At 41.5% G+C, this 23042-nt stretch overlaps 1 protein-coding gene across 6 annotated transcripts; it reads left to right on the plus strand.

The window, feature by feature from the left end:
* Nucleotides 1-774: 774 nt before the first annotated feature.
* On the plus strand, nt 775-17797 carry Znf75a (zinc finger protein 75A). 6 transcript variants are annotated; one of them, XM_063226379.1, is made up of 7 exons: nt 775-1869; nt 2782-3293; nt 4962-5154; nt 5756-5847; nt 6800-6884; nt 8991-9101; nt 9524-17797. In XM_063226379.1, exons 2-7 carry the CDS (start codon nt 2886-2888, stop codon nt 10201-10203), a joined length of 1569 nt encoding a protein of 522 aa, XP_063082449.1. In that variant the 5' UTR covers nt 775-1869; nt 2782-2885; the 3' UTR covers nt 10204-17797. The 6 variants fall into 6 exon arrangements, 3 of the variants coding, with proteins under 3 accessions (XP_063082449.1, XP_012997093.1, XP_012997092.1); XM_013141639.3 differs by having other exon boundaries at nt 778-1051; nt 6758-6884; XM_013141638.3 differs by having other exon boundaries at nt 779-1869; nt 6758-6884.
* Nucleotides 17798-23042: the final 5245 nt, after the last annotated feature.

The raw sequence follows: 23042 nt of genomic DNA on the forward strand, positions 1-23042 counted from the left end.
CTGCTGTGGGTAAAATCTGTCAAGACCTTTTATAACTTCTCCAACGTAAATCAATTTTTATTTCTGTGGAGTTCTCATAGGATTCAGTATGTACTACTTTTTACTATCCTGTGTTATTTATGAAATTGCTTTAGTCCTTTAGATTACTTGAGGACAAAAGCGCAAAGTACATTTAACGAATAATCCCTGGACTGGGATAGCAGGCTGAAATTAAGAAAATTTGAAGGTCACCAAAACACTACGATTCATATACACAGTTCAGTACACATTTATGGAATGCCTACTCACTCAGGTTGATGGCTATCTTAGGGAACCATACCAGGAGCCCTACATTCCAGTTTAGCAGGTGTCACTGGTAACTCGTATGACCCTGAGCAAGTCATTTCCCAGATGTCAATTTCTGAGTCACGGAGAAATACAAATGGAACCTTCTTCACAAGTTAAAACCTACCTCACAGAAAACAAGTGAGAAAAGCACCATGCGAACCAGAAAGTGCACAACAGCCTCAGAGGTCCTGCCTGATCTAGCAGCGGCCTCGCCAGGCACGAAACGGCCTCTCCCTTGAGGAGGCTCCAAGGAGCCTCCACGGTCCGGGATACCAGCCGCCCTATTGCGACGCGGACACTAGTGAGACACGAGACGGCGACGCCAAGCGGCGGGACAGCAAACTGGGTCAGGCTAACTCTCCGCCCCAGGAGCTGGTGGGTGTTCCCAGCAGGACGGGAACGCAGGCTGTGACGCAGTCGCGTTGGCTTCTCACCAGAGTAAGGGGCGGGACCGCACGAAGACCTGCACGCATCACTTCCGCTTCCCGTTGCGCGAGCGCGCTCCAGACTTCTATGGAAGAGTGGGTGGGTGTTTCGCTGAGACAGGTTGTCGGTGGGTGGTGCAAGACGTTGTGTCACCCATCCTTGGGCTCCACTTGCTGGCCCGGCTTACAGTGACGCGGGCCTAGAGCTGCTCTCGTGAGAGCGGCGTCTGGCCGGGCGGTGGCTGGCATTTGAGCCCGAGAAAGCAGGAAGCGGCCTTTTGGGAGCCCAGCTGTCTGAGGTAACAGAGAAGCTGCTTCCCTTAGGCGGCCGCTGCGAGGCGGGCGGGCGACGGGAGGCAGTCCTGTTCTCTAGACAGTGGCGTTTCGGTCCCTGTTCTGGAGCTTGACAGACTGGAGCGAGGCCTTCGTGTAGCACCAGAAGCCACGTTCTGTACCATTTGCGCAAGTTCAGCGGGTGGCAGCGATGGACGCTCACTCAGACCCTGCCTGCCTGCACCGTGTCCACCGTGAAGCGGTCACAACGTCTACCGCTGCACCCAGAGAAGCTTTCCCGTCTTCAGTGACCATTTAGCCTCCAGCCAGTGTTGCCACGGAAGGAGGGATCAGTGCAGCTTCTGGGGGTAGGGATTAAGCCCACTGGTAGGATGCTTTGCCCAGCGAATGAGCGGCCTGCGTCCAGCCCCACATGTACAAAAAAAAGGAGCAAGTTCTGCTGATGCAAAAACAGGAAGAGTCCCCTTTGCCTCCAGAGCAGAAAAGACAAAAAGGACTGTGCCATTTCTCTGAATATCTGTGGCATCCTGGGCAGAATTTGGTTTATTTCAAGCAAAGGGAGGCTCACAAAGCTCTACTTAGCCTCATTTACAGGTCTAAAAGACCCTTGAAGGAATATAAAACAGGCAAAAGGATTACTTTAATTATCACGAGCTCCCTTTTGGCAGTGCAGCCCAGCGGTGGAGTGCTTGCATAAGCGAGTTCTTCAAAGCCCTCTGTTTGAACCCCAGGACAGAAGCGGAAGTAGGGGGACAAGACCAGAAACACCAACTTCCCTTTCTCATTTAAAACAAAATTCGACACGATGTGATTCTTTTTCTAGGTAGGTTAATTTAAAATTGTAGGTAAATCTGCAAAGAATGATGAGCCCTAGTTGCTTAACAGGGAAATGCTTTTTGAGAACAACATGGCTTTGTCCCTAATTATTTACCTTCTGCTTTGGTGTTACCACCTCACCACTCCTGCCACTGTTCCATGATGAGATGTTCCATGAAGGGAAGTTCTTTTTTGTGTTTTGGTGGTTTGTGTGTGTGTGTGTGTGTGTGTGTGTGTGTTTTGGTTTTTTTGATTGTGTTTGTTTGTACTGTATAGTACAAGCTGGCCTTGGACTCACTTATGTAAACCCAGGCTCGCCTCAAACTCAGGCAGTCCTCCTGCTTAGGCCTCCCAAGTGCTGGAATTACAAGCATGTACCACCACACCTGGCCAAAGAGAAGGTTCTATCTTCACATATAGATGAAGCCTGGTAGAAGCTGTACTCTTTCTTAAAGACTGAAATTTAAGAGAAACTCACAATCTTCTCCTACTCTTATTTCCTTGTATTCTTATATTGTGGAAAAAGTAAGATAGGAAGCACATCATTAAGTCTGGATACTCACAAAACTTTTAGCTGTAGTAGTTACTAATTTCGCAGCTACCAATCTTTCCTGAATTATAAAAGTATAACAGTAGCCAGAGAGGTTTTTTTTTTTTTTTAATCTAAATTTTACCAGATTTGTGAATGGTTCCTTGTGGATATCATTGTTCTCAAAGCAGTGTTATCAGTTGACTTCTTGTCTTCTCTGAGCTGTTTTGAACTTTGAGTACTATACCAAGAGAACAGGCTTGACAATTAATTTAAAAGGCAAAATGAGACAAGACCTTTTCTGTTCAGTTTTCTCCCATAATAAATAATTGGTATTAGGCTCATGTGAATTTCTTGCTGATACGAACTTTTTTCCTGCTCTGCCCTTAGGAAGAAGATATTTTTAATTTGTACTCGACCAGTTGGGGTCTCAGTTGTCAAAGGTGGCAGCAGTGAGGTGTCAGACACAGGAGCAAAACTGTTGCTAGAGCAGAATGGTGATGGTCCGTCTGAAGGTGGTTGAGCATTTGGACTCTCATATCAGGGCCCTGTGGGATACTAAGGAACCTGTTACAGAAGGCTCTGGTCAAAATCCAAAGTCTCCACAGACAGACAGTCTTGATCCCAAGAGTTCTTGCTGGTACTTCCGGAACTTCCATTATCACAAAGCAGCTGGACCTCGTGAGGCTGTCAGCCAACTCCAGGAATTATGCAATCTATGGCTGAGACCTGAGATCCACTCAAAAGAGCAAATCTTGGAACTTCTGGTACTAGAGCAATTCCTGACCATCCTGCCAAGGGAGACACAGACTCAGATGCAGAAGCACCATCCACAAAGCATTGAGGAGGCTGTTGCACTGGTAGAACACTTGCAGAGGGAATCTGGTCAAACGAGGAATGGGGTGAGAAGAAAGGTTCCTGAAATCGGGGCTGGGGATTTAGCTCAGCGGCATAAGTACCTGCCTTGCAAGCAGGCGGTCATGAGTTCGATCCCCGGTACCAATAAAAATGAAAAAGACAAAAAAAAAAAAAAAAAAAAAAAAAAGAAAAGAAAGATTCCTGAAATGTACAGTGAAATAGAATGAAGGTGGATATAATGGGGGTGGGAGCAATTATTTGAGAAATTATGAATTAGGTCACATCTGTTGTTTCTTTAAGATAGTTAAAGTGGGATTTGTAACCTTAAGCTCACAAGAAAAGTCAATCCACTAAATCTAGAGATTATGGCAGAGACTTCTCTTGCTTCAGAGAAAAAGAGCTGAGTTTTGCTTTTGGAACCATAGTGAACTGATGTCTTAACTAAAGAGACAGAACCTGAATTCTTAGAATACAAGGTATATATAGGGGATTAGGGCAGATCCAAAATAGAACACTTACGACCAAAGGAGAGCGAAAAAGAGGAGTCAACTAGGCAAAGACCACAAGGGAAAAGGAAAAATGGAAACATTTGAAAAGGAAAATCCTAACCAGTAGCTGTGAGACAACTGAGAGATTGGATCCTCTCTGTAGCAAATAAGCTTCCATGGCTGTCTCAATGTTTGGTCCTTGGCTTTGCTGATGAGTGAAGAGCCAAGGTATGCTGTTAGGCAGGTGTCAAACATCTACCGGCCTCAGACCTACCATAAAGAATACAGGGCATACAGGGTGTAGTGGTGCACGCCTGTAATTCCAGCACTTTGAAGGCTGGAGGGTTACTGCGAGTTTGAGACCAGCCTGGGCTACAAAGTAATCTCAAGGCCAGCCTGAACTGCATAGTGAGACCCTGACTCAAAAAAAAAAAAAAAAGACTATAGGGCAGGACATAAGTTTGGTGTCAAATCATTCGGAGATAGGTTGGAACCACTCTTCCTCTTGTTTGTTCTGTCTCCATTCTCTACGAAAACCTTCCCTGACCATAGGAAAATCTGACCAACAGGAAAATTTTTATTGCATATCTTAATTTTTTTAAAGAGAAGATGACAAAATAGAAAACCACTAAAGGATTTAAATCAAGAGAAAACGCCATACTAGGCAATATAATACAGAAGGTGGTGGTGGCGTGGGTTGAACTCTGAATGTAGATGGGACTTTGTGTTGAGAGTATAGCAGTAGCCAGAGAGTTTTTTTTTTTTTAATCTAAATTTTACCAGATTTGTGGATGGTTCTTTGTGGATATCATTGTTCTAGCCTTTCTCTCTCTCTGTCTCTTTTTCTTAATGATAGTGAGGTTTTACATTTACTAAAGGTAGGAAAAGAAACATGCTTTGCAGAGCAATTTTAAGCCAACTAAAAGTGGGGAAAACATGTACTTTGCAGAGTGAGAGCAGACCCATCATGAAAGAGACAGCCAATGTCTCTTTTTCTTTCTTTCTTTCTTTTTTTTTTCAATCGAACTCACATCTTGGCAGCTGCCAGGCAACTGCTTATGCTGCTAAGCTAAATCCCCACCCCTCAGCCAATGTCTCTTTAAGTTCTTTTGCCACCTTTGGTCTCACACCTCCTACAGTTTGGGATGTACATGTGTCCCTCCCCCTGCCTATACCTCTCACCAAAATAAGTTCTGTGGTAACAAGGATGGGGGTTATTTCTAGGTTACAGTCCATGAGCTGGGAAAGGAAACATTGTTGGAAGGAACAGCAGAGGCCCCAGGTTTCAGGCTTAACCCAACAGAGTCCCAGACAGAGGGCATATCCCAGGATAAAGAATTTTGGAATACATACCAGGGGCGACAAGAACAGCTGAACAAGAGTACACCTAAGGAAACTGAACCTGTAAATAAGACAGGTAAGGAGCTTCTGGGCCAGTTAATTTTCTTTTGGGAACCCAACTATGCTTTGTTTGGCCAACATGTCTTGGTCATTTTCTATGTATCCAACACTGGGGATTTGTAAATACAATGTCTCCTTAGGCAGTAATAGAATTCAAGTATAAGTAAATGTGGGTGTTAGCCTATGAACCAGACCACAGAACCTTGGAAATAGCACTATGAACTCCTTTCCTTAGATAAAGAGAGGAGGAAAAGAAAGGAAGTTTTGGGGTAGTTTCATCCTCAAAATAAAGAAGGATTGGAATCAGAAATGGGCTGTTAGAAAAAAAATAGGCTAATAGTGGCAGGAAAAATAATAAAAGTAATAACTAGGTTTTGTCTAACTTAGAATTTATATCAGAGAAAAATTAAAAGGGGTTTTACTTCTCATGACAACTAAGGAAAAAATCAGCTGGGGAAATGGTTTTAAGGGCTTGTAAGTACTTGGTTCTTTTCTGTGAAAAAGTCACTTCTGACATGATACATACAGGACTTGTAAAAGTGTCCCATCTCTACTGACTGAATCAGAATCTGCATTTTAGAAATGAGCAATTTCCTTTGGCTGTTTTCCACTCATAGATGAACCTGCTCAACGGATTCTATCCTTTCCTGAGCAGACAACTACCAAAGACTGGACTTCGATACCTGAACTTACCTTGCCTGAGTCCCAGGTGAGCTGTACTTGCCAGCTGTTTAGAGCTGTCTTTTCTGCTGGCTATGATTCATACTACCTAAAGGAAGCTCAGAGGCATGTTAGACTTAATCTCTCCTGGGGAATTGGCTTCCTCCTGGGCTATATGCTGATTCCTTAGGGCCTTTCTGCCTCTTTTTAAAACACAGTTATGTATTCTTAATGATGGGAATATTTCTAAAAATGTGTCATTAGCTATTTTGTCATTGTATAAACATAGGTTGTACTTAAACAAACCTAGGTGATGTCAGTCACTTGATCTTTTAATGCAGTCTAGAGACAGAGTAAATAGAAGGTGTATATGGTTGCTACTGTCATAAGATGGACATCGGGTTCTGTAGTAAACTTCTTTTTTTAAAGTAGAAATATACTTTAAAATAATTAAAATATGGTACAGTAAATATTTAAACTAGGAAGTTATTAAATACTAAGTACAGTACACATGCTATACTTCTGTGCAAATAGCAGTACAGTAGATTTGTTTACACCAGCATCACCACAAACAGGAAAAACACTAAGTAATAAATATTTTCTAGCTCTGTTATAATCTTTTGGAACTACTGTTCTATATGTGTCCCTTCTTAACCAAAATATCCTTACAATAGTAAATATCTGTAATCATGTGTTATTCTTTGAGAGCTGGATATGGTGGTGCATGCCTATAATCACAGCACTCAGGAGGCTGAGGCAGGAGGATTGCCAAGAGTTTGAGGCCAGCCTGGGCTACATAGTGAGTTCAAGGTCAGCCTGAACTACACAGTGATACCCTGTCTCACAACATAAAGAAATAAAAAAATTCTTTTAGTGCCTGGCTTATCTTATAGTTCTCAGCCAGATGATTAAGCTGGCACTAGAGGCAGGTCCCAAACTAAGTCCATTTTCTTCCTCAGAGTTTGTTGACATTTGAAGAAGTGGCTATGTATTTTTCCCAGGAAGAATGGGAGTTACTGGATACCACTCAGAAGGCTCTCTACAATGATGTAATGCAGGAAAACTATGAGAATGTCATCTCTGTAGGTAAAGATTTTCCTTGCCTTGTTTTTGTAGTATTGGGTTTTTGTTTTTGTTTTGTTTTCTTTCTTTTTGAGACAGGGTTTTGCTATGTAGTTCAGGCTGGCCTTGAACTCACTGTGTAGGCCAAGTTGGTGAACCTCCTTAGTCAGCCTCCTGAATGATAGGATTATGAGCCTGCACTGTAATGTCTAGCTTCCTTCCCTTTGTGTAGAAGTTCAGTGATGTGTTGCATTTTTCGCTTACTGAGAATGAAATCCTATGAGCCTGATGCTTTCTGTAGCTGATTGACTCTTATCTAGCTCACCGGTATGAGGAAAGGGAAATGGATATCCAGATCATGTGGGGTTTTATTCACAAACATAAATGATTATTTCTTATCCTACATGAAATTCGTCATCCATTCTCCTTCCAAAGCTACTCTTCAATGTCTTTACTCAGCAAGACACCTTTACTCCCCAGTTACTCAGGGCAGAAAATGTACGGGCATCCTTTAATCTCACCTTCATAGCCTACTAGTAGCCCATTAGCAACTTTTCTTAGCTCCACTTTTCCATAGAGCTTTTTATTTTCCTCCTTGGTGGTATAGGGAAATCAAACTCAGGACCTTGTGCTTGCGTGGCAAGTGCTGTGCCACTGAGCCATATCCCCAACCCCTTCCCATATATCTTGAGTCTCGCAATGACTCAGCCCTTTGAATCGTTAGCATCCTAGTCTAAGCCAGCATCATCTTGAACTAAATAGCTTTCTGACATCCTGCCTGTACCCTTGTCTTCCCAGTTTACTTACCATAGAGAAACCAGAATTCTAAAGGAAAACCTCGTAAGACTTCTTCGCTTCAAAATCACTTCCCTATAGTAATTTCCTAAATTCAGAAAAAAATTCAGATTCCTTACATTATGACCCTCTTTGATCTGGCGCTGTGTCCTGCTTTTTGTACCCTGCTCTGGTTTTCTTGCTGTTTATTGACATTGCTGTGCTTATTTTGCTTTCCTCTCCCTGACTGGTACCCTTTTCTGTCACATAATAGAAAACTTGTTTTTAGGTTTCTTGTCAAATACTACTTTCTCAAAAGAATTACATATAGTCTTATCTAAAATAGGCTTTCAGGTCAGGGAGTTAGTTCAATGGCCTAAATGCCTACCTGGCAAGCACAAGGTTGTGAGTTCAATCCCTGGTACCCCAAAAAATAGGCTTTCAGAATTAAAATCTTAGAATTATTTTTACTATCTTTAGTTTTCTTCAAAGCATAATTTCCTGAAATCATTTTATTGACAGATTGACTCACTATACCAATAGAATGTAAACTTCATAAAATCAGGGGACTATGACTTCGTTACCTGTATATTTCCACCTCATTGAGCAATGCCTAATACATCCTAGTCACTTGTATGTATGTATGTATGTATGTATGTATATATATATATGTATGTATGTATGGTATTGAGAATTTAAGGTCTTTTGTTTGCTAAGAATGTGATGTACTATTGAGTTATATCCCTGACCTTAATAAAGTTTTACTAAATCAGTGAGTAATAGATCTTGCCGCGCTGGACAGCCCGTTTAGAAATGATCCGCCACCTCCTACATTCCTCTATTTGGATGTGAAATTGAATGTAAGAGGGATAGAAATCTGTCCTAGTCCAGGACCAGATACTAAATAAATACAAGCTAAGTAAGCAACTAATTACGACAGTAATCAGTTATGCATGTGATACCTAAGTTGTCCATGATAGTAGCTCAGCTATACCTAGTCATAGGCAGAATGAATCCTCTTAGGAGTTACTGACCAGCCTGTCTTTCTCACAACCTCTGCAACTTTGTTTTTTCCCTTAATATGGGTTATTCTTAGTGACAGAAAGGAGGAATGTTCACTGGGCTGACATTCCCTATATCATTTTCATTGATCCACCTTGGAGATTATTTCTCTGCTTCGCATGTTCACCCATGAATACAATATAATAAAAATATAATACAGGATCCGGAAATCTGTTCATTTCATCATTTGGGTAACAAACTGTAAAAGTATCTTTTATTCTTCCTGAATATGCTGAAATTAGTAGGACTGATAAGTTGTAATCTTTGATCTAATTTTTCTTTTTTATTTCACAGCATTATTTGGGTTCCCCAAACCTAAAGTGATCTCCTGTCTTGAACAAGGGGAAGAGCCGTGGGTTCAAGGATCCTTGGATTTCAAAGACAGTCCCAGAGAGTTGCCTACAGGTAAATATACTATTGGAAGAGGAGACATGTGCCTTGTTGCAAACCTTTACAAGGACTTACATTTTAAGATTTTGTTCTGGTGGGTGGTGGTGGTTGTATCTGTGTATGTGGGCATCACTTAGGGGCCTTGAACCTGGGGCTTGTACTTGCTAGGCAAGTGCTATATAACTGAGTTACTTCCCCAGCCAGTTTAGTTTTATTGTGAGACAAAATCTTGCTTCCCAGGCTTGCCTCAAATCTGTGATCCTTGCACCTCAACCTCTCAAGTAGCTGGGATTACATGTCTTCGTTATCACACCTGCCTTCCTCTCTTTCTTTCTTTCTTTTTTTTTAAAGTTAATTATCATTGAATTTTCCTTTCCATTCCCATAGTTCTGTTGTTCTGGGATACATATAGCTGATTATTATGTTTATTCCAACAGAGTTAAAGCTAAGAAATGACACTGAAAATCATCAGTCTGTATCCCTTTCTGCCTCAGAAATACATGCACCAAGAGTCATGGTATTAAAAAAGGCCAAAGTGAATGTTCCTCAGCAAACAACAAGCAAAGAAAATCATAGTGATATGCACAGAATGGGGAAATGGCACAGAGATTTTCTAGTAAAAAAAAGAAAGAAACTTTCAACATGGAAACAAGAGTTGCTGAAACTTATGGATCTTCACAAGAAAGACCGAATAGGAGAAAAGCCTTTTAAATGCCAGGAATGTGGGAAAAGCTTCAGAGTTAGCTCTGACCTTATTAAGCACCAAAGAATTCACACTGAAGAGAAACCATATAAGTGTCCACAGTGTGATAAGAGATTTAGATGGAGTTCAGATCTTAATAAGCACTTAACAACACACCAAGGAATAAAACCATATAAATGTTCATGGTGTGGGAAAAGCTTCAGTCAAAATACAAATCTTCACACACACCAAAGAACTCACACAGGAGAGAAGCCCTTTACCTGTCATGAATGTGGGAAAAAATTCAGTCAAAACTCTCATCTTATTAAACACCGAAGAACCCACACAGGTGAGCAGCCATACAGCTGTGGTGTATGCAAGAGAAACTTCAGCAGGCGATCAAGCCTTCTTAGACATCAGAAAATCCACCGATGAAGGAAATTATGTCCAAAGTCCTCATTCAAAAGAAACTCAGCAAGTAGAGCTTTATAGTGAAGCTGAAAACATCCAGAATTATGAGGCATAAAGAATTTTTCATCACTGGAAAATTTGGGGATGTAATGTTTCACAGAAAGGAATCAAGATTTTATGTTAGGGGTATGTTCACTGTACTACTTTATATTTTTACTTTTAGCTGTCAGGGAGTTACTTAGCAAGAAAGATGTTCTAAGACAGTGTGGCATACTTACAGCACACATGCTGTAATGGGCTGTTCGTTTTCTTTGTTGTCCTAAAAGGTTCATCACTATTCTAGAAGCATTCTGAATAAGGGAAAGACTGTTTTAGGATTATAGTTTGAAGAATAGTAATTTCAATTTCAAGTTGTAGATGCAGCCAATGAGTGTTTTGTTAGGAGTAAATATGATTGCTTTTGCACTGATCTTCCCACTTTGGAATGTACATAATAGGAATATTTATAGTCTTCAAGACAAAAAAATATGTATGTTTAATTGCAAACTATTATCTTCAGAATATTAGGCTTCCCAATTTCAGTAATCTTTGCTGGACAGAGATGTATTCTCCTAGAAAGTTTTCCAGCAGCTGAATTGGGTTTTTTCTTACTTTTCTCTTTGGACACGTGTTTACAAAGTTGGATATCATTTGAGTTCCTTCTTGAACTTTTTAGCAATTTGAGCTCTTGAATCCTATTAACATAATTTTTACTGTGATGAAAAATTTATTTTACCACTAGGTAATCTGCCAAATGAACTAATAATGCACTATTTTATGCCACATTGGTAGTGTTTGGGAAATGCAGGACATCTCTAATGAGATCATACAGAAACGGGTTGGAATTTGTAGCCATGATTATATATTAATGTAAGAATTTTCTGCAATAAAAGAAACTAGATTTTTTTTAAACCTCAAAATGTCAGTAAGGTGCAGCAGCCATAAATTTTAACACTTACCCAAGGCATGAAAGAAAATTTATGAGTGGTTAGGTTCAACTTCCTATGATTTTTGTTTACTTTTTAATTTGGCTTTTGTTTACCATTAAGGATGAGAATTATATTTGTATGAAAACTGCAATGTGTATACTGCAGGCAGGATTCTGTTGTTACTTAGCATGGATACTGAGCATCTAGTCAGGAGATTGAATTCTTAAAAGGAAAAGTTTGGGAACTGATGGTGGATATTAAGCAAAGATAGGCAAATCAACATCTGTGTTTTGTCTTAAAATGAAAACAGCCTGAATCTATCTTTTCTGTGTAGGACAGTATTTTTTTTTTTTTTTTGTCTTTCTCCTTTTTATCGGTACTGGGGATTGAACTCATGACTGCCTGCTTGCAAGGCAGGCGCTTATGCCGCTGAGCTAAATCCCCAGCCCCTAGGACAGTATTTATAGCAATCTTGGGTGATAAATTTGTGAAGATTGCTGATAGTCTGTAATATATGGGTTTTCTTACAATTCAGCTGTTCAGCTACAGTGACTCGGGCATTTTACAATTTGGGATTTGGGGTATACTAGGAGAGAGATTAAAGAAATTATTTCTCCCAAGTCATTTGTAAATGAAGTTGAGGCTTAGAGAGTTTCGTGGACATCCCCAGGCTCCATTACTAGCGGACCCATTAGCTATCGCATGGTTTCATCTGTCAGGTATAAAGGCAGGATTAGTGGGACCAGTTTGTTTTGTTATGCCTGTATAACCAGAATGAATAACGTTGTGTTGTATCTAATTCTAGCTTTAAAATATTCTTGTTTCTTGATTGGTTCCTATTTTTCCTGAAAGTCTTCATTTCCTTTATAAAATAGAGATAATCTTCAACTTGGTTTTATTCTGGGGATTTGATGGACTACTGAAAGTGGAGCACCTAAAACAGTCTGCTTCATAGTAGATGCATACTCTATATGTGTGCTTTCCCTTTTCCTTTCTTCTCAGTGATAAATTGGGTGAGTTGACTGCAATAGAAAACCAAATGTGTATGTAGTTATTACAGTTCCAGTCCAGAGTTGAGCACTTGTGGTGGTTATGCTGCACTGACTTGATCCTTGGTTTTGATGCTTTATAGTGTTTGTCACAGAAACCCCCTCAACTAGTGGTCTGAAATGCTCAACAATTGTATTTGATAAACTATATGGAATATTTTTTTAAGCCTAGCTAATACAGGTACATGTAGCAGACTCTCAGCTGTAGATCTTTGTATTCTATCTCTTCTCATAGGACATAAATAGATTTCTTCCTGACACTATCTTCACTCAATTAATAGGAGGTTCTATTGTGTTTCCGCCACTGTACTAGACTGTAGCCACAGCAAATAAGAGAGACAGAAACACATTCTTTAACAGTTGATGTCCTAGGGAACAGAAGAAAAGAGCTAAAAAGGAAAATAGTTGTTTTCCTTGCTGTTTGCAGTAAGACTGGGTCATGAGATAGTTTTTGTTAGTGGGCTGTAAGTAGAAGCCTCTCTTTTGGGCTGAAGATGTATAGTGCAAGGCTCCTTTCCTGTCTCATTCGTGGAAACATACAGAGTAGCCATGATGTAAACAGTTGGGATTGTTGAGTCCCCACTTAAAGGGCATCTGTTGCAGAGTCCCCAGACCTATAATGGACTTTATGGGAATGAGAAATAAATGCTATATCAAATCATGGAGACCCTGGCACTGTGTGTTTCTGGACTATTTCTTCTTTTTTTTTTTTTTCTGAGACAGAGTCTCGTTATGCAGTTCAGGCTGGCCTTGAGCTCACTTTGTAGCCCAGGTTAGTCTCGAACTCCCAGCGATCCTCCTGCCTCAGCCTCCCAAGTGCTGGGATTGCAGGTGTGAGCCACCATGCCACACCTGGCCCCTTTTTTTTTTTTTTATTGGTACCAGGGATCGAACTCGCGACCACCTGCTTGCAAGGCAGGTACTTATGCCGCTGAGCTAAATCCCCAGCCCCTGGACTATTTCAGTAGCTTAGATGAGGCCAGCTGAAGGTGGCTACAGTTCTGGAGCTTAGGAAATTTTTCTTTTTCATTCCACCTGGGCTTTGGCTCTCAGCTGAGATCTGGCTTCACCTGGGCACTTGACTGAACTGGAAACACTTAGGAGCTCACAAGCCTGGGTCCCTTGTTTTGCTGTATCCCAGTATGTCATATGCAGGCATTTTTATTGAGGTTTGGGTGAGGGAGGGTAAGTGATGCTTTCCATTCCTCAGTGCAGATTTTGTAACTGCCTCTGTCATGCCTTCTGTGAGTCATGCCTTGCAAAACATCAAGGCATAGGGCAAAAGCAAATTTATCTGGTTTGGCTAAGAGAGGAAAGAGGCTGCTCTACCTGAGCTAAAAGGTGACATCTGGGGAAAAGTTTAGGCAGGCAAACAGGAGTAGGACAGTTTTAGTACCCAAGTGAGACACCTCATTAGGGAAGTCCTGACTTAGGCAGTGAGTAACTTTACATTCTTACAATGTCATTTGCATGGAATTTGGAAGAAGAAATTTCCAAAACTCTGTTACAGGAATAAGAAAAAAAATTACTAAAAACAAAATAGAAAAAAAAAAACCCTCTAAACAACCTCTAGTACAAACCAGAAGGTTGCTTTGTTGTAGCTTGTTTAGATGATAGCAGTCTTACAGTGACTCCAGTGTAATTTCTAAGAAGTTTATTACTGTCCCAATCTAGACTGCCCTGCTGTTGTACTGGTCAAAGTGACCAACAGACTTGGTCTATTCCAGATCTACACCTAGGATTTTCTTGCCATGAAACAGACTTTGGAACCTCAAGCTGATCATGAGAAACTCAGAAATCTTTTAACTAAATTGGAAGAACAAGAGAACTTAGAATCAAATCTAAACTAAAACTACTAGGGGTTTTTTTGTTGTTTTGTTTTGTCTTATTGAGTTAGGGTTTCACTATGCAGTTCAGGCCGGGCCTTGAACTCACAGTGATCCTCCTGCATCAGCCTCCTGAGTGCTGGGATTACAGGTATACACCTCCATGCCTAGCTCTCCTAGAGTTTCCATCAGCTATTGGAATAAATGAGAATAGTATTTAATTTCCCTGGAGAGTTTGAGAGTACAAATGCCAAACATCCTTTATATCCAGATGGATAGTTGGTATAACAAAACATTGAACTCAGGGGCTGGGGATTTAGCTCAGTGGCATAAGCACCTGCCTTGCAAGCAGGTGGTCATGAGTTTAATCCCTGGTATCAATTTTTTAAAAAAATCCCATACAAAACACTGAACTCCATAAAAGATTTTCCAAACATGCATTGAGTCACTCTGCTAATGTTTATTGAACTCCTGTTCTTCCAGTCAGTTCTTACTTGTGTAATGAATTAGGCTGCCTCCATGATTCTTTTGGGGACTTCCTAGTGCATAGAGTGTATTAATTGCTGAAGCTTTCCCAGTGTGAACCAGGTTCTTTCCCTTTGAAGTGGGAAGTGTTGAACATTGCCCCTACCATTTTTCTAGGTTTTTTTGTTTTTCCCCTCAGTAAGATTCCATAAATACTGCTATAGTTTGGATCTTGACTATCCCCCAAAGACCCATGTGTTACTAAAGGCTTGCTTCTCAACTTGGTGCTATTTGGGAGGTTTGGGGGCTGTTGGGGATATATCCTTGGAGAGTGTAATAGAACTCCAACAACTTCCTCTTATTCTTTGGCCATAATGAAAGCAACTTTGCCCCACCCTGTGCCCCCACCATGATGTGTTACCTAACCACAGGCTGGGATTTAGCTTAGTGGCATAAGTGCCTACCTGGCAAGCACGAGGTCATGAGTTCGATCCCCATTACTGCAAAAAAAAAAAAAAAAAAAAAAAAAAAAAAAAAAAAAAAGACGCAGTCAGACAGTCATGGACTAGAACCTTTCTCTTTATAAATTGATTATCTCAGGTATTTGTTATAATAATAGCTAACAGATACATAAACCATATTTTTGTCAACTGAAACTTTTCTACATTTGTGACCTTTTTGGAAATGAAGTAGGCTGTTATCCAAAAAGTCACACAATTTATCATTTAGAGTCTGCCTAATAAAACAGTACTCAAAAAAAATCCAGTACTCCAGAATGCTTTTTAGAATTGTTTCCATTTGAGGATCAGAGAATTTAAAAATGTAATAATCACAGACACAACTTCATACAGTGATACAGATAACACTGTATGCAAGAAGCACTGTGACTTTTGAGAGACAATCTCACCGTGTACTTAAAACTGTCTTTTACTCACTAGATAATCCAGAGTACCCTTGAACTCACTATGTAGCCCTGGATAGCCTTGAGCTCGCAGTGAATCTCATGTCTCAGCCTCCTTAGTGCTTGGATTACAGGCATGCATTACCATACCCAGCTTTGTCATGACTTTTGCGAGTATTTCTTTGTGACTATTCCTTAGAAAAGGACCCAACTTTAGAAGTATACAGCTCAAAGAGAAACCCTGAGGGATCTTCTTGCCCTAGAAGTAGACTGGGGTTTTGAGCTTTGCTAGGAAGTGCATATCCAGCTTCTTATCCAGGCTGCCAGCTGCATCAACTATCAAACCATTCACTCCTTCTTACATCTTTAGGTCCCATCAGTTTCTGCTTGTATTGTTTAACCAGCTGGCTGAAGTGAGCTTCTGTCTTACTTCTCTAAGTTTTTTCCCCTAGGAAGTGGCTTGGAAGACAACTGCTGTTTTCTTACATCACTTTGTCTGGGGTTTGGTTTCTTCACTTTGCCTTTGGCTCATAACCTAACTTTGGGCCCTCAGAAGGGATCTCCAGGACCTTTCTGCGAGCTTTACCTGCTGTACTTCAGCCTTGGTCTGGAACATTGTCCATGAGGTGGAGGCCACCTTTCCCTTCTGTGCTGGGGGTGGGAGGGGGGACTTGCTTTGATCCTGTGTGTGGTTTTGAGCTGACTTCTGTTGCTTTTCTTTCCCAGGTGCTTTCTGCTCCTTTTAAGGGTCACCAGTTGGCAGGCTTTAATTTCATTTTTTTGCAGGCTACACCGGCTCCTTAGTTCCTTTGTTTTAAGTTTCTCTTTGCTCTTCCAAAGAATTTCACTGTTGGCCTCTTCAGAGACCCAAAGATTTTCTGAATTATTGTTGACGTGGTGGAGAGTTCTCAGGGCATGCTTGTGCTCCTGGAACTCAACAAAGGTGTCGCCCAGGGCCTGGCCTTCCCTATTCTCATGGACTCTTAAAAGGTCTCAGTCTTCCTTGCCTGAAGAGCATAGGTAGAGCAACAGAGCTGTGATCCCTCCAGCTATATAGGCAGGCCATCTGTCCCAGTGGGAAGGAACTTGGGCAGAGGCAGCTCCACTCCCTCCCAGTGAACTTCCATCCCACATTGCCAGAACTCCACCCACACACCCCTCCTTAGCTGTTGATAGTCTTCTTGGGTGTAGGTAGAAGTTCTCCATAGACCCTGAACAAAAGGAAAATCTGTGCCATAATCAAGGCCTTTCACTATCACTGAGCTACATCCCCAGCTCTTTTTAAAAGTTTTGATTTTGAAATAATGGTCTTGCAAAGTTGCTCAGGCTTCCCTCAAACTTGTAATCCCTCAGCCTCCAATGCCCGATTAGCTGGAATTACAGGTATGTGCTACTATACCCAGCCACATTGATCACTTTATACTTTTTCATAGGTTTGCTAGGACACTGAAGCATCTAAGAAACTTGGTACTATATATGTGTAGGTTACCTTCATGGATGAATCCTCTTATGGGCCATGTTATAGGAGCAGTACTGAAATACTTTCTGTGGTCATGCATCTATAAGTATTCTGCCCTGTATGATTCATCAAACTTCTGCGAATTATCAAATATAGCCCCCCCCCCGTTTATCTCTATGAAAAGCATTTAGCTCTTGCATTGAGTTTCAGATTTAGGAAAATCAGAATTATTTATTTTAACCATAGTTTGAATGATGAATCTTACATTGCACCAGTCTCATCACTATTACAAAAGAAGTAAGCCTCAATGTTTGGATACAGTGCTCCTTTAAGAAAAAACAGAAGAATTGGCCATGGTGGAATTCAGGCAGTTGCAGAAGAAGGCAACTGGCCTTGCCCTCTTGGTAAGCGCCTCCCTCAGGTGGGCGTGGGCGAGCCAGGAGGAGATCCAGTGGGCAGTTCCTGTGAGCCTGTCTTCCCAGGCTGGAAATCAAACATCCCAACCCCTCCCCCCTGTTAGCAATTGGGGACAGAGGTCTAAACATGACTCGAGAGGATGACCATATGCAATATAGCAACTATAAGGGATTTCTTTCCATCTTCTGTTTGAAGGCAAATGTTTTTTTCAGTTTTGTTTCATCACGATTAATTGTATTACATTAGTCAATATTCTCTTTCGAATGATTTTATAATGTTCTGTTTTTTATTTGATTTAACTATACCTAACTGACTGGACAACTGTTGTGAAGATAACAAGACACACTATGATACCTATTACTGTTATCCCGGTATCCTGCTGTGAAGTTCTGTACCAAGTTCACTGCATTGTCTCGATTGGCTTTGTGTTGTCTTGTTCTGTTGTATTTTTGCTACCTTCAAAATAAAAAAAAAAAAACAGTAAGGAAATTGCCATTGTTTTTTTAACACTAATAAAAACAGTATTTCCAGCATCATCATTTCTTACCAGGCACCTGCCCATGACTTATATGAACTGAATTGTTTCAAGCATTTGAAACCAAAAAGTAAAGGATCTTAGATGTTCACAGAGACAAAAATGATACATTATTTTATCAGGGAATTTTTTAAGTGATTCCTTCCAGGTTCAAAACTATCCTTAAAGCAGAAGTGCATATTTCCAGTCTTAATTTGAATTAAGGCTTCTACAGTCTTCTCTTGAATCTTTCCAGAGTTCCTACAGTTTAAAACTCAAACTTTGATCCACAAGGTTCATGCCTGCTTTCCCAGTAATTCCTGCTTCCCTTGTCTTTCCCTCTAGTACAAGTAAGGCCATCGGTCTTACTCTGAACACTGTATTTATTCCTTTCATAGCATGTTTCAATAACTTAGAATTAATTGGTTTGTTTACTTGTTTTTGTCTATTCACCCCTTATTCAAATGTAAGCATCAGGAGGACAAGATTGTCTATTTTATGCAGTCTTGTATCCAAAGGGACACAGTCCCCAAGCATTAGCTTTAGTTGTTCAGGGATCTCCCTTCTTCAGATGTCTGTTGCTAAATAGAGAGTTGATGGCTATGGTGGTACTGGTCTTTTAGTTCACTAGCAGATGGAAGAGCAGAGCATGTAGTTCCTGTGAAGAGCCTCACTGAGAATTCTTCTGTCATGGACATAAATTTCTAAGGCCATCATTTCAACTACCTGAGCATTCAAGCCCAGAGTTTAGAGCACTTTATTCTGAAAAAGAGAGACCAGATTCCATGTACACCCTGGGAAAAGTGCCTTCAACCAGATTTTCTCTTCTACCAGCACCCATCACGTCTGCTGCTCAGGACATAGCAGTAGCAGACCTAAATGCTCGTACAGACCTAGGGGTCCTGCACACACATGATATCTCTCCTCCCTCTGAGATTCTCAACATTGAGACTACATATAAACATACTGTAGTATACTGTATAGAAATCTGGTTCCTTTGGTGGGTCCTAAATTGGTACTCAGAATAACAATATGAGATGTACAGAAGCATACTGAGAAAAATATTCCACACTCAGGGAAATTTGGTCAAAATGGGTTCAATGAGTTCAATGTTTTTTTAGTAGGTAGGTTTCTCTGAGCATTTGTATTCATACAATGTAAAATTCAGGATAGGAATGTAAGAATGCTGTATTTGCTGGTCTTATTTGACAGTTGAGAGTGTGTGTGTTTGTGATACCTTACATCTTTCAGAACATTTCATGGAGCACCATTTTGAACATTGCTAGCCTAGTGATTATTTTCTTCATTACAGAGGACAGAAAACTGACTTAGCAGAACAAAACTGGATCCTATATCACCTGACTCAAAGAAATGCCCTTCCCTCCACACCACATAGCAACTCAGGTGATAGCACAGGCATTACTGCTTCACAGGTTAGAAAGTGGAAGCTTCAGATCCCCTGGGTAGATATTGCTGGTAGAATTGAGGTAGAAGTCATGTGTCTTCCTCCTAGAGATGACATACGGGCTTCTCTCTCTGAGAGGCCTCGCCAGATGGATTTATTTATCCCTTCAAAGTCAATGCAAACACTTCTGTTTATGGTCTTCTGTACCTCATAGAAGATTCAACTTTTAGCAAATACAGTGTTCATATCTTCTAACACTCACCATAGCAAAGAGTCATCTGCAAACAGATTTGCAAAGCTTCCAGCTGTGGTACATCTTTCATACTCAAAGTTTATTTTTTCTCACCTATCATAACCTTCCCAGTAGGAACAAAGTGTAGGGATCACTGGTTCCTTTGAAAGATCAGTTATATAAGGCAAATGACGGGATGTGGTTGTCTTAAAATATGCAAGAGAGGTGTGGTGGATACTGTAATCCCAGCACCAGGAGGCAGGATGGCCACAAGTTTGAGGCCAGCCTAAATTACACAGCAACGCTGTACAAAAAGAAAGTATCAGAGGAAACAGATTGTAGTTTCCTAGTTCCTTCTTCAGCTACAAGATCCTTTGAACATGAGAACTCCAAAAAGAAAGCCAATTTTTGTCCATACATGTGTGGAACAACTGTTAGGAATTGGCTCCCTGAATTACTTGTTAGTACCCAACCTCCCTGGGCTCCATGCTGCCACCATCCTGACCACTCATATTAGCTTTTAGCACCTCCGAGACTAGGCCGACAGCATCTTGGGAAGTGCCATCACTCTGAGCAGAATTCTGACCTCTCAAGGGCCAGGAGTCCCTTACTGATGATCTGTTAATAAAAACCTTTAGGTAACTTCTTAGAGTTAATTGGAGGCCATACCCTCACATCTCACTTCTTGTCCCTGCATACAGTTTGGAACATAGGAACATTCCATGCTCTAACCTGTCAGGATCAAAGGGGTGCAAGTGGGATGTGGGAAATGTTAGACATAGAGACATGTCTTTGGCAAGGCAGATTGTCTCCTCACATCTATGCTACATTAATTTTCCTGCAATACCACATAACTTACCACTATTCCATTTGTGAAGTTTCAAGAGCACCCTAGTTCTTGTGTGTTTAGTGCTTTAGATTGGCTTCAACTCCCTCCATCAGTTTAACTCATCCTATAGACTCACTTTCACCTTCACTTTTCTTTTTTCTTAGTTCATAGTGTATGTTGAGACAGGCCACTCATATTTTATAAAAATAGATTTTCCTTGGTTGGAAATAGGACTGCAGTGAAGATAAGGAAAATTAAAAATAATTAAGATACAATCAGATGTGGTGGCCCATGCCTGTAATCCCAGCACTCAGGAGGCTGAGACAGGAGGATTGCTACAAGTTCAAAGGCTGCGTAGTCAGAGACTGTCTCAAAAAACAAAAGAAGATGCAATATGTGTCTGTACAATGAATATAATTGTTAAGTATCATAATCATAAACCTATTTTAAAAGAAATTTAAAAGTACTTTAAGGAGCACTTTCATATGCAAACAAAATTAAGTGGAAGGTACATACACCTCCATATCTCCCCACTCATTCTCCCACTAGCAGTATCCTTCGGCTGATTGGTACATTTCTTATCTCTCAAATAGCTTGCTCCTGCCTTCAGATTTAACATAATCAAACAAAACAAAAGAGAATAAAACACAGCCCAACAAAATAATGAAAATGCTATGGTTTCCCCGGTCAGAATCACTTCCTGGAAAGGCCTGGCTCTCTCCCACCCCACTCAGATCCAGAATGCTGCTGACTCGCTGAGAAGGGATTGGGTGTAGTTATCCCCCCTCAGGCAGCAGCAGGCGCATGGCACTGCTTTCTAGGTGGGGATCACCTGGAAAGGCCCGTGGTTCTCTTCCCACAAAGTCCACCAATAGTAAAGACTCACAAAGAGAGGATTGGGTATGGCAGCACCTGGCATACGGCACTGGTTTCCAGGCCGGGAGCACAGTGGTACATTCCTTAACAGTGAACATAAATTGACATTATCATTCAAAGTTCCTAGATTACATAGGAGTGCCCTGGTTATTTTTGGTTATTTTGAGACAGGATCTCATTCTGTAATTCATACTGGTCTTAAACTCATTATGTAACCCAGGCTAGCCTCAAACTCAAAGTGAACTTCATGCCTCAGTCTTTGAGTGCTGGGATTACAGGTGAGTGCTACTATGCCTGGCTAAAGGGCAGTTTCATATCCACTACATATACAACTACTACAGCCTCCTGGAGGACTACTTTGGCATTCTCTGTGTGGACCTGGAGAAGCAGAAGCACTGGAACTGAAGGAGGCTTGCAGAGCTTTGTCCTGGAGCTATGACACTGTGACTGGCCACTTTCGGGCGATTTCACTGGACAAGAGTTGTTGCAGACTCAGTGTGGTGGGCCTGGGACTGCTACTCTTTGTATTTCTCTGATCCTCCTCTGGAGTCAGGTATTGTCCTCTCCTTCTTATGTCAACTCCCCCAGACAGGACAGTTTGAGCAGTTTCAGTATGAATGTATGGTCCCCTCAGAATGAGTGACTGGTGAGGTAAACCTCATACTCGTTGTGCTCATCCTCTTGTGAGTGTAACACCTACAACAGTGGCGGTGAACGGAGGGCACATGCACTGCAGCAGGCATGCAGAGCTGTCAGCCTGCGAGCCAAGTTGTCCTAGAAGCCAACTATTGGTAACAGTTGTTTTTCTCTAAACTAAAACCTCAGCATTCAGGTTTAATTATAGTATCAGCATTTTGCAATAAATGAATGGGCTTAGGATTGCAATTTGGGCACTCAGTATCTAAAAGGTCACCACTACTGTCCTATACTATTTCTTTCACATTCAGAAAGTCATTTTAAAAGTTTCATTTCATTATGCAAGATAGTAGAAGAAGGTGCGAAAAATGGCGGCTGGCTAGGGGATCGAGCGAAGAGTCCCTCCGGAGAATTCATACTAGAAGCTAAAAAAAGACAACATGGAGAGGGCCAGACAAATCGATAGCAATTCTTATTAACCAAGACAGTACAGCTGGAGGATTTAAAGTCGTGCTGAGACCTTGAACGCTGATAACGGGAGGCTGCAAATCCCACGCCTTTAAATCAACAAACTGACCTGTGGACCCAGCAGGAAAAGCTGAGTTGCATTTGGGGACTGCGGGAAACTGAGACCCGGACCGGGACTCCAAGTAGCAGCCAGGTCTGCACCACTGCACCAGAGCGGATGTACAAAGCTCTGGCGTTTCAAATCTAAACGGTGCACAGATATCTGACCGGTCAGCGCTGTGCCGGGAGTGCACGCTGTGCACCGTTCCGCGCTGTACCGGGAGTGCGGGAAAGGTGGACAGCTTGGTGTGCGGTGGTCCCGGAATGAGGACTTGCACCGGACTCTGGTGAGTACCGGGAACCCCGCAGCTGCTGGGGTTGGCCAGAGAACAGCTGGCCCGCCACCACGGGGAAATCAATAACACAGAGTCTGGTGCAGACATATTAGCCTGGCGGCAGAAACTGCAGCTTGGTGACATCACCAGGTCCCCTTGTAGGGAGGGCTGGTGGAAGAAATCTTGAATCCTGGCAGAGCCTGATTACTTGCTGGCTTCAGCTCCACACAGAGAACTTAGTGGGAGACATCTTAGTTTTGGGCGGATCTGCTATTCTGGTGCTCCTGTCACAGAGAGGTTTGGAAGAGAACGGCTGGGATTTGGGCAGAACCCTGTGCCATAGTGACATTACTCAGCTGCTTCTGGTACAAAGAGAACTGGCAGGAGCTACTGGGGCTAAACCAAGCCTCTGCTTGGGCCCAATAAGCGGATACAAAATAGTCA

Source organism: Cavia porcellus, unplaced genomic scaffold (genome assembly GCF_034190915.1).
Source record: "Cavia porcellus strain 051 isolate PalLab524CR breed Dunkin Hartley unplaced genomic scaffold, mCavPor4.1 scaffold_16, whole genome shotgun sequence".
Taxonomy (NCBI): Eukaryota; Metazoa; Chordata; class Mammalia; order Rodentia; family Caviidae; genus Cavia; species Cavia porcellus.